This window comes from Clarias gariepinus, chromosome 15 (genome assembly GCF_024256425.1).
Source record: "Clarias gariepinus isolate MV-2021 ecotype Netherlands chromosome 15, CGAR_prim_01v2, whole genome shotgun sequence".
Lineage (NCBI taxonomy): Eukaryota > Metazoa > Chordata > Actinopteri > Siluriformes > Clariidae > Clarias > Clarias gariepinus.
In genome coordinates this window covers 21,567,479-21,579,598 of record NC_071114.1, presented here as the reverse complement: position 1 = coordinate 21,579,598, position 12,120 = coordinate 21,567,479, and the positions used below count along the sequence as shown (strand labels likewise).

The window sequence follows — 12,120 nt, the reverse complement described above, 5'->3', positions numbered from 1 at the left end:
GTTTTGAATGTTTTTCCGTTGTGAATAATCTTTCTCAGGGTAGAACGTTGAACTCCAAATTATTTGGAAACAGTTTTATAAACTTTTTCCAGATTGATGTGCAGCAAGAATTGCTTCTCTAAGAACATTGCTTATGTCTTTCCCTTTTGGCATGGTGTTAACACAAATTTGCACAATGCTCCTGACCAGAAAACTGCTAAAACTTCTGTTTTTTTAGAGAGATCTGCACACCTACTAATGATCAGTTAATCATGTGCTGGTGATTAGCAGCACCTGGCTGCAACTTACTCTCTTACTAATCCTTTGGAAGCAGTAAGGGGGTACTTAGTATTGCTCGCATGTTTTTTTTTTTTTTTTGGCACAGTGAAAAAGTTATATGTTGTGCACTTAAGGTTGTATTTGCTTAATACTAAGATCCACGATGAGCAGATGTGTTTATGTTAAAAACATAAACACATCAAAAGCAAAGACATTAAAAACAAAGACATTAAAAACAATTGAAAGAGGGAACGCAAACTTTTGCACATTCCTGCATAAAAAGTTTACTTTTATATAAAAAAGGGTGGTAGCCACTCTGAGCCCTCTCCTAAAAACAAAAAGTGTCATCATGTTATGTCTAACAAGGTTGATGACATAGCTAGATGAATCTTAGACTATTCTTTATGCTCAGTATTTTAAGCTTCTTTATATTTTTTGTTTTGCTCAAGTGGACTGCCTAATTTAATTTCAATCACAGGGTTTCGACAGAGATTCAATCTGGAGAGCGAGGTGATGACTGCAAAACATAAAATATTTGTTTCCTTAACTGTCAGTTTTGATTTAGATATGTATTTGGGGTCTTTATTTTGATGAAAGCTCTCCCAGCAGGAATGTACATTTGGGAAAAAGTTTTGAAGTTAATTTGACAATTTTGTGGACGTTGGGACAGCGTTGATATTAGACATTTTTGAAAGTTTGAATTACTTTGATGAAACAAAATTGGACTAGATTTGAATACATAATGATGGATAACATAGAACAAATGCCTCACACAGAGAGTAGTGTTGCAAAAATGAATGACCCCTTAAACAGCAGAGAACATGTTGCAAGTGTGCGTACATGCAACAGAAAATAACAACAGTAATTTACTGAAATTGGAAAGTTGTGTGAATGGATGTTAATCGGCATAAATGCTTTAAATAAAGGTTACAATTTTGCTGTTTGAGGTTTTATTCGCCACCTTGTGTTTTGGTTCATTGAATGTTATCTCAATGTCATTTTACCCCATCACACCCAGCCAGGTTCCAACTACGTCAAATAAATATGGTGAACGCCGTAAGAATTTATGCAACTGCAGGAACGCAGTAGAAGTCAGTAGGGACGTACAGTAGTGTTTTCTTCCTTGACGTAGAGCTCTGACATTTTTTAGGCATGTCTTCTGAGAATGTGGTCGAAACAAGACACAGGAAGATCTTAATAATAGTGTAATATTGATGGCATTGACCAGTTAATTAACGTACTACAAACATGAGTTGTCATTGAGGTGTCTCTGGGATGTTGCTTCATCAATAGAGCTCTTACAACGACCTCCTCAGGCTTGTGGTATGACTAAAGTATGTCCATGCCACATTGCAGAAGACCACATTTAGATCATATTACAGTTTTCAGGTGTTTAACATGTTTATGGTTCACATGCAGCAGATTATCACTGGATTCTTGTCACATCTTGAGAATTTAGCTGTTGGATCCAATTCCTCACACTATCATTTCATGATGAAAAGCACTGCATGCGTCTCATTATTTATTCCACCTCAGCACAGTAAATGCTTGATAAGAGCATGATGCGATTTGGATGGACATATTTATAACTCGGGTCAATTTCATTGGCTCTGGTGAGCTTGTGATCATGTGCATGATACTGTAGAAAATAAGTGACAACATGATAGACGCATTGATAACATGCAAGGGACATGGCTATGAAGTACTATGATAAAGGCACATTTTTCCATTTGGACATTTCACCCCATTTCCTCTGTGCTCGTCTATAGTTATTAGACATGTGAGATTGGACATGTGCCCTGACAGTGGATGTCATCATGAAGCCTTCAAGAGTATATTACAGCAAGCATTCAGCTGGGTTTAGGTTGCATCTGGATCAGCTGTGTCATAGCTTTAACCTCCTGGTAGAGGAAATCAAATTTACTACTAAAACGCCATCGTTCTCTATGAGAAGGTGTCTTGTGGCAAAAATACAATGAAGCATCGGCGATTTCAGTGACTGGCAGGTGCTTATCTTTGTATTCAGTCTTCAGTAATGGCTTATGCTGATTTCATTTTAGTCTCATGTGACGAAAACACATGTAATTAATTATGCTTGATGATATTTAGGATCTGGGTCTTGGGAAATTGTAACTGCTCCAAAAATGTTTACTAAGGGGATAGTAATGCTTAATTATATTTTAATATCTTCTGTTTCGCATGTGGCAACGGATGATAACAAGCTTTTACACTAGAAAAAAATTAGATAATTAAAGTTCCTAGAGACTGAGAACATTTTCACATGCGTTTTTTCTGTCTTTTATAGAAATTCTTTAGGGGGTGTCCGTAATTTATTACATATGGTTTTAAGAGACAATACTATTATTTAAAAACTTTGTTTTTGGACTAGATCAAGAACTTTATTTCAGCCTTAACAGTCAACAGTATTGTAAAGGTTTAAACATATCTGTGAATTCAATACCGAGCATAATGAAGGCCTGTAAGTGAGCATCGGCTTTCGAATATTGCAGCTGTAAGGTTTTATATGAGCCACATGAGTGCAAGCAATTAACCCTTATTCCCTGTTGACCCTTTCAGCGTTGAAAGACTCGAGCAAGAGATCCATAAACAGCGACTGGAAAATCGAGTTGCCGGGGGAGTTCGAGCTCGCCGGCACCACTGTTCGCTATGTTCGCAGAGGATTATGGGAAAAGATGTCTGCCAAGGGGCCCACTAAGACTCCTCTCCACCTCATGGTAAATAAATTAAACCTTACTCTACAGCCCTGGGGAACAACCTTCTTTAATGCATTTGTTTACCCAGTTAATGTATGGAAGCTGCTTTTAATGTCAAGTTCAGTTTATTTATGATTGTACCAGGGTTTCAAGCTTTTATAAAACGGTGCTTGCTTCAGTTGCTTGTTTTTCTAAAAGCTTTTTTTTGTATCAAGCATGAAAGTCAAGAGGCACAAATCAAGAGGCTTGTGGTTGCGTTCATGAGAAAAAAAAAGTACAACTTTGTATTTAGAAATGCCACTTGATCCAGAATAAACATACTGATTTATAGACAAACAGCACATTATAAACAAGTAATGCTTGATGCAGATCTTCTGGATCAGCTTTTTTTCAGTGTCACATACCAAGATTACATTATTGTGATATTATACAAGTTACTGCTCCCTTTACATTTTTTCGTGAGACATTGGATGAAAAATCACCAACTTTACACCTGGATTTAGTTCTGTTTTGCCTTAAAGCTCATTAGGAACAGTCAAGATACAATCTACAGAGCACCCCGCAGTCAAGAGAGCCAGAAAAGCCCGAAGGAACTTCATGAAGTGCTGTATTTAGCATAATAAAGAAATCATGCAGGCTTTAGTGGATGTCAGATTCCACACAGCTCCCTCAGGTTATTCTTAACTTCAAATGGTTCAAGTGTGTTCGACCTTCTTTGGAATATTTTAGCTTAATAGCAGATGAGATTAAGTGACTCTCAGGGGGGCTCTGGTGCAGGTAGCTCCGACCTAAAACAAGTGAAGTGATCTAATCCACTTCTGAGCAGTAGGTTGTTGCCGTTTAAATAGAGACGTCATGTACTTACACAGCAAAGTTTTCATTTAATTTCATTGTAAAATTGTATTTTAACATCTACTCAGACAAGCGGCCTGGAGGATGAGTGGTTAGCAACGTTGTCTTGTCCCAAATTTCCTGTAGTGTGTGAATTAGTCATGAGGCAGGGTAGACCCTGGACAGTGTACCAATCCATCGCAGCACACCCTTACAAGCTCCTTTACACTCTACAACCAAGTTCGCAGAGGAGACCCAGCAAGCACAGGGAGAACATGCAAACGTCACGCACATAGACCCGAGGCTGGAATCGAACCCGAAACCTGAAGGTGCAAGGCGACAGTGATAATCACCGCAGCCGCCGTGCCACCCTCACTTTTACTATGTTGTCAAAAATTTATAAAAGTAAATAAATGAGTAAGTTCTACTTAACATTATATTAGTCTAATAATATTCTACAAAAAACATTTTTGAAAAATGTTGCATATGAAAACCGTTTCTAATGATAGCAAGTTAGTTCCAAGAATTGCCTATTAATGTATAAATTGTCAAAATAAAAAAATAAAAAAATTAATGATCTTTGTTTAGGGGACTTAGCAGAGGCGTGCTCAAAGATCACAAACCTGCCCTCAAAGTTCACAAGCCATTAGCTTCCTCAGTGCAGACTGTTGGCGTTGAAAACAGATTGAAGAGGAGATTATCGCACTTGCTTGTGTTGTTTGCCTCCAGCCAGAGTCTAGTGCCATTACTTGGACATGATTACAGAGAATGGATGAGTGCACTTCTTCTCTTCCTCTTGGCAATGACTTCATCAGTCCATGTCGAGCTGTTCAGTCACAAGCTATTGGAGTCTGTTTACTCCTCTAACTCTGTCCCTTGATGAAACAGTGTCTTTTTAAATTTGATTTAATTGAAATAGAAACTGTTTAAGGGGAAGATGCTGTGATGGGTTTGTGCTCTTAGCTCTTGAGTGATTAAGTAGGAAATATTGTCCCTTTTCTCTCAGAAACTACAGGGAAGTTGGACATTTAGCTAAGACTGAGATTCAGTACTAAAAGGAAGTAGGTTGTGAGTTCAAATCCCAGGGCTGCCAGAATAAGACGAAATCATTTCTGACGAAATCATTCCTGATCAGCTTAAATTTTAACTTTGAACAGACAGTAGAAACCACCACAAAGCAGTCGTACAGAAATTATGATGGAGATCTGGCTATTACATAATGAGCAAACCAGAGGCGAGTGTGCTATGAAACAAATACCTGAGATGACATGAGGAAGAAATCTTGGGGAAAAGCCAAACTTAAAATGGACCTCGTCCTCTTTTGGGGATATAAATACTAAATAATGGGATTCTAAATTATCATAGTTGTAGAAATGTGAAGGATGCCAAAATAAACTAATAGGTTTTCAACTATGATTTAAAGATTAATTCTGGGTCTAAAACTAGAAAACTAGTACGAAGGTAAATTCAAATTTAGGAAAATGTTCTGTCCCCAGATCACGGCTGTAGGTTTCAGTACAGAAAATAATAATCTCCATGCCCTATTTAGTTTAAAGCGGGCATGGTGGATCATAATAGACCAAATGATTGCCCAGGCACAGTGGGGCAAGATTCATACAGTGTGTTATTGATCTTTACAAGTACTTAATTAGGAGGTAGGTCTTTAGTCATCAGCTAGGGGACCAAAATACACAGCTATGGATTATCAGAATGGCAGTGGAAGCTAATACCATGTTAACAAACAGTTTTAAGGTTGAGGTATACTGTATCTACACATACATACTGTACATACAGTATAAGGAAAGAAAAACAGTGGACCTTATGGAACATAGAGTCTTATTGAATATTATTTTGTAAGGATACATAAATATTTGCAAGCTGATTTCAGTCAGGCAAATAACCCAAAAAGTGTTGTTCCTTTCACAATAATCTTTTTGTCTAATCTTGAATATTGTGGTCGATGATATGTAAAGCTACAGATGTGGGAGTGTTAATGTTGTCTATGTCTCGACATCAAATAAGGTGAATGTCAGATTTTTAATTAGGACTTTGGTAAGTTCTCATTTTAAAGATTTACCTACATGAAGAGTTTTTTAAAGCTGCTCAGTTGCTTCTAGTAGTATTTAAAAATGAGAATGTTACAGATCATTAGATTTTGAGAAAAGTCAGTAAGATTAATTGAGACTCTTATAACCGGAGTGGTTTTACAAGACTTCTCAGTGGGTGCCTTACTGAGTGGGATAAAACGATTGGGTATGTAATTCCAAGAAGACTGCTCCACCTGGGTGTGTGACTAGGCTGCTAAGTTGTCACAAATTGAAACTGCTGTGAGCATTTTAATGAAAGAGTTGGGGGCACACTTTCTCTGTCTACGGCACTGAGGCCATCCTTTACTCGTTTACAATCTATACTCTTTTTACATTCACTAGCTCGCAGTAATGTTTGGATACAGTATGTCCTTCTAAAGCAAAGTCTTCTTTGCCAGAATAGCTACTATACTAACTTCCTTTTATCACAAGCAAATCTATAAGTAATAATAGCTAAACACACATGGTGAACAATTGAAGATGTTCCCCTATATGCAACAAGGCTTTATTATGTATTTTAATGTTTGATGTCTTTAAAACAGTCCTGTCCATCATTGCACACAATTTTAGCACTTGCCTATCATGTGTGTAACCACAGACCTTTTACTACTAACATGTTGGCCTGAAGGTGAACACAATGATAGAACAATGTTTGGCTCTTATGTAATCCACAGTTTTTAGTTTATCTTATCCTCCATGCTGAATGGATTTCTTTTTGCATTCATTTTATTTCCATATTCTCCCACCTTTCATCCGTATCCTAGGTTCTTATGTTCCACGATCAGACATACGGAATCCACTATGAATACACAGTGTCTTTGAACCAGTCTCAGGAGAGCACCACAGAGACACCCAGAGAACCTGAGCACCTGTATCTGTGGACTCACAGCGGATGGGAAAACTGCAGTGTGCACTGCGGAGGAGGTACAAGATAATAGACAAATCAAAACATATCTAAAATTACATTGTATAAATTGCATTTAGTTTTCTATTGGTAGAGAATGGGAATCACTTTTAGAGATGCAAACAAAATACAGTAGAAACAGTAGAATTCCCATGCACATGCAAATTCTATCTAATCTACGATTTTTAGCCAAAAAAATCCACATCCATGCATCCAGCACATCTATGACAAGTATGAAAACCATAACGCTAATGCATTACATATACAAATGTGTAACATAATGCATTATATATACAATTGTGGCAAAAATAAATTTCCTAAAGCAACGATAAAAATCCATTTTCATGTATTTGCAGGTTTTCCAAATGTAATTGGAGCAATAGATTACACTCACTTAGTCATAAAATCACCCTTTCAAAGGAAAGTTGTCTAGTCCATATCGCGATTTGGGAGTATTTCTTCATGTAAATGCGTGTGGTCGGGTCTGAAAAGAGAAATTTATAATGGATTTATGAATGTCCATTGAGGCATAATAAACATCTGCATGTGTGATAAATTTTCTAGTTCACGGAATTATGCACAGAATAAAACATAAAATTGTCATATGCATGCTTTGATAAATGAGTGGTGTCGTTTAGTTGCCAGAGCAATCAACTCAAACAAAGTTGTTTGCATGGGCCACTATAAGGAAAAGGAGCCATGAACAAAGCCATTAACAAGGAATCAATGGTCCATGGCTAAAACATATGCTGCAGCTGGAGCAAAGTGTAAGAAAGTTAGCTGGATTGCCAGTAGCTCTCTTTTGCAGTGCATACTTGTTTTTTTTTTTAGTGTTTTGTTTTGAACATAAAGGGTTTGAAAGGTTACCATTTATTTATGGAAAGCAAGAATTGTGGGCTCATAATATGGGATTACTCTGTAAAAAAGTCTGAGAACCCTTGTCTAATCACGATCTGATAACAAAAGTCTTTTGTTTTTAGTTTTTAGCCTCTATTCTAATTTGCCAGGGCAGATTTGCTGTACTTGTGAACACACATGCTTATGTAAAGCAGCACAAAGTCTCCACCTTTTCTCTTATAGATGTGTAAAACCGTACATTATTTATGGCAAAGGACAAAGGAGGAGGTTCGAGGCATTGTATACTGTATTTTTGTTTTCTTATAAGTGACTGATTTAAACACAGCAAATTTTTTGTTGTTTAGTTGGTATTTAGCTAGACGACTACTTTCCGCCCCATCTACCAAAAATGTGACTGTTGCCATGTTTGTGCCTTATCTTACTTTGTTCTTTCCACTTTTGATTTGAATATTATGGCTTGCAGCCTGCAATTCCTTCCTTGCTGTGTAAATAAAAGTTTTTCTTTCTTTCTTGCTTGATAAATTACAGACTGGCATAGTTATGCACTGCGCCTGGTTATATATTTCTTAGAGTTTACTCTTCAAATTTCTTTTATATATAAATTATATACAGTATATATCGCGCCTGTTAATGTTAAATTTTTTTGTAAGCCATTGTTCTCGATTGGCGCAGTGGTAAAGCGCACGCCCTATCATCCGGAGATGCTGTAACCTCTCGCAGCCGGTGGTCTTAATTGCCCAAGCTCTCCCTGTGGGGAGGGATGAGAGGTTCTTAATATGAAAACTTTGCAGAGACGTGAGCCAATCGAAATCAAGAACATTTCTAATGATCGTGCTACAATATGTTTTATAAGCATTATTTTAGGTTATTAGGTCTGAAATGTTGATATTTAATTGATTTGCCTGTATCTAAACATGCTGTCCCATAAATGTCACTATGTACAGTAATATGTTTTTAAATTATTTTTCCCAGTGCATGCAGAGGATGCACAGGGATGCATAGGGATATTTATTTTAGTAAATAATATATAATTTTGTGTATTTGACACTTTTTCAATTCTTAGAGCCTATGACCCTCAACTTATGACCCAGGAATCTATTAAAGTCTGGTATCAGGAATTATTTTTTAATGCAATCGCAAGAATCAAGAAGAGAAGAGAATTCTCACTGGGCACTGTCTAATTTTTATTATTAGTTTTCCATTATTACCATAAACATACCAAATTGTTTGTTTTTTCGCTTGTTACCTGCTTCCAATCTGCTTGTAACCAAAAATAGCAAAAGGTTTCTTATACAGAGGTGCAGCAGAATGTGGTTGACAGTCTTTCTAAAAAGACATGTCACTCTTCCATGTGCCACAATTTTATAGGACTAACCCCAGTCAGTGGAAAAAGCAGATAAGGTTTCCCTTGGAACCGAACAGAAGTCTTTGACCTGACAGTTTTAGACAAATGAGGTCTAAAATGTCCAGTTCCTTGAGGAACTCTAGATATTATTTTAAAATTCCTCTACATTTTTAAACATGATTAAATGCATGCATAATTTTGGCACAAATTTTTCTCATACAGTATTGAATGTTGGGAAAGCTGTCATCTTTAACAAAGTGAGGAGATCCAGATTAGAGTCTCTGAGCTGTGAAACAACACCAGAAGAAATTCCTCATCCGTAAACGATTTAGGCCGTTTGCAATAGCACAGCTCGTTTAGCGATTGTTATTGAACCACTGGAAGGAACAAATGTGTAAGAGTGTATGAGATTCGATTAGTAGCTTTGTGAAGGAAAATGGAACTGAAAGCAATTTAACCTGTGTCACACGCTCTGATCATGCATCATGCAAGTCGTGTCGAAAAAGCCGCCAGGGTAACACACACAGCGCAGGAGAGTTTATATGTAGTGAGCTTCAACTGACCAGAATGGTCTTGCTGCATTTGCCCAATAAAACATTTAATCAATATCATAGAAGAGGGAGTGATGTGCTGGGTATCAGCATGGCTGTGATGCAGTAGTAAGAACGCAGGTGCGGGTTAATATTGCTTTTAATAACAGTTCAACAAAAAAAATATATATAATAATAATTATATATTTATATATATATATATATATATATATATATATATATATATATATATATCAACATATTGTTTTCTTTGTTTAACCAGTTATTTTGCTCCACCTACATGTGTCCTTCCGTAAAGGGTTAGCGACCGAGAGTTAGTGACAGGGGTGAAAGTAGTTTTCCATGCCTGTACTATGTACAAAAGGTGGGGAGAATAAAACACAGAGGCGGTGGACCATCCTGTAAATCTCAAACGTTTCTCTTTATATATACTACTTTATAATATCAGCTCCGGTAACTTGTGGGTTCCAGGCTTAAATAGTGTTAAATGGAAAGCTTACATAGTGCCCTAGGGTATACAATCCCTTGTCCCACAAAAAAAAAGTAGGGCCCTTGATCAGGGGTTGAAGAGCGATGATGGAATCAGCCATGTTTTAAAAGCTAGTTGGCTTAGAAGCAATTATTAAATAGACAAAGTGACAAACGTGATCGGTTTTGAATGTGGGTTTTAGCAGGCAGTACTCGTACCATAAAAACCTATTTTCACCCATGCTTTTGACAAACCGTTAATGTAATTTCTGTTAATTAAAATACCTTAACAGTTTATCACGACCAGGGAATGTTTTCCGTCCAATCAGATTACTTGGTTAAAACTAAGTGTTGTATAAATTGTTATATTATTTTACATAATGATAAATTCATATATATATATATATATATATATATATATATATATATATATATATATATATATATATATATATATATATACACACACACACACACACACACACACACACACTACTCACAATAAGTTAGGGATATTGTGAGAGACTTAGTGGATGTCATACATACGGTGTTAGTTTCACTTCAGACATTTTCGGAATAGGGAGGCAACTGTATTGGGTTGATAGACACACCTAATTTTATGTTTTCCATGTAATGGTCTCATTGTGTACAGGTGTGCCTTATATTGGGGCCAATACAAAAAGACAACCTTTTTCAATGTGGCATCAATTTTAACATTCGGTGGGTATAAAAAGCTGGTATTCTCAGTAAGTCATTCCAAGTTCATCATTCAAACAGCCATGAACACACAATGTCACTTAACGGACAAGCAGACCCACCTGGCAATGGCGCGCCTTCAGGTCGGTGGCAGGCAGTTAGATGTTTCTTGCGAACTTGTTGTGTCTCGAAGTGTAATCAGCAGACTAGCATCAATACAAAGAAATACTACTAGAGTTCATGACAGACCCAGGAATGGAGCCCCATGAGTGACAGACCGCAACGATGACCAGTACCTAAGGACCAATGCACTCAGACATCGTTATGCAACTGCATCGCAGCTGCAGGCCCGTTTACGAGATGCGAGGGGTACTAGGGTTTCCAGACAAACCATTCGCAATGGACTTCACAGCTTTGGCTTGAATACCAGAAGACTGTTGCAGGTGACTACACTGACACCAAGACACCACCATGAACATTTGCAGTGGACACAAGACCATTTGACCTGGACAATGCAGCAGTGGTCTATTGGTCATCCTGTTCGCAGTGCTCTACCATCCTGTGTTGCTGGAGAAGGCGAGGTGAGCGATTCGCTGAGGTCAACTTGGTCCCCATGGACATCATAGAACCCATTATCATCCCCTAATTCCGCCAACACACCCCCAACTTTCTGTTCATTGATGATAATGCTCACCACATCGTGGCATAATTGTCACAGCTCGACTTCAGAAAGTTGGAGTGCCTCATAAGATATGGCCATCAATGTCCCCGGACCTGAACCCCATAGAGCACGTCTGGGACCAGTTGAAGCAGACACTGGATGATCGTACCCCACTACCACGTGACCTGGCAGAACTGCGTGTAGCACTTGCGAAAGAGTGGAACACATTGTCTAAGAACAACATCATAAGTCTAGTGAGGAGCATGAGACGTCGCTGTCAAGCTGTCATTGCGGCAAATGGTGGAAACACCCACTACTGACATTGTCAATTTGGGGCTATCCCTGCTATTGTCTAAATTTTTGGGGTAATAAATATTAAACTAATTTAAAAAAATGGCGTTTCTTCTCATACATTATTAGTAATATTAAGGGGGACATTTACTTATTTCATTCAAATTCAGAGAAAAAAGAAAAAGCATTCATGTAAATAACAATATCCCTAACTTATTGTGAGTAGTGTATATACATTGTTGTTTCCCGGTGAAATCTAGTTGTCTCAAGATGTCTGGAAAAATGTTTTGCCTATAATGCCCACTGGGTACTTCCTGTATATACATTTGCATACAATTATAAATTAATTTCACACTTGCTTCCTGCCATCCATATTTCCTTGAATTTCATTTTAATGATATGTAACCCTTACTTCTTTATTTTATACCTCTCTCCCTCCCTGTTTTTCCTTGAATT

The 12,120-nt window shown here is 37.4% G+C and overlaps 1 protein-coding gene across 5 annotated transcripts in view; it reads left to right on the top strand.

Annotated features, from left to right (window-relative positions):
• adamts17 (ADAM metallopeptidase with thrombospondin type 1 motif, 17) overlaps window positions 1-12,120 on the top strand; it is a 151,894-nt gene that overhangs the window by 114,221 nt on the left and 25,553 nt on the right. For all 5 annotated transcript variants that reach the window (XM_053512463.1, XM_053512464.1, XM_053512461.1 and 2 more), the window contains 2 exons: window positions 2,836-2,993; window positions 6,655-6,814. In XM_053512463.1, the coding sequence (XP_053368438.1) occupies window positions 2,836-2,993; window positions 6,655-6,814 (318 nt within the window). The remainder of the gene's footprint in view (window positions 1-2,835; window positions 2,994-6,654; window positions 6,815-12,120) is intronic.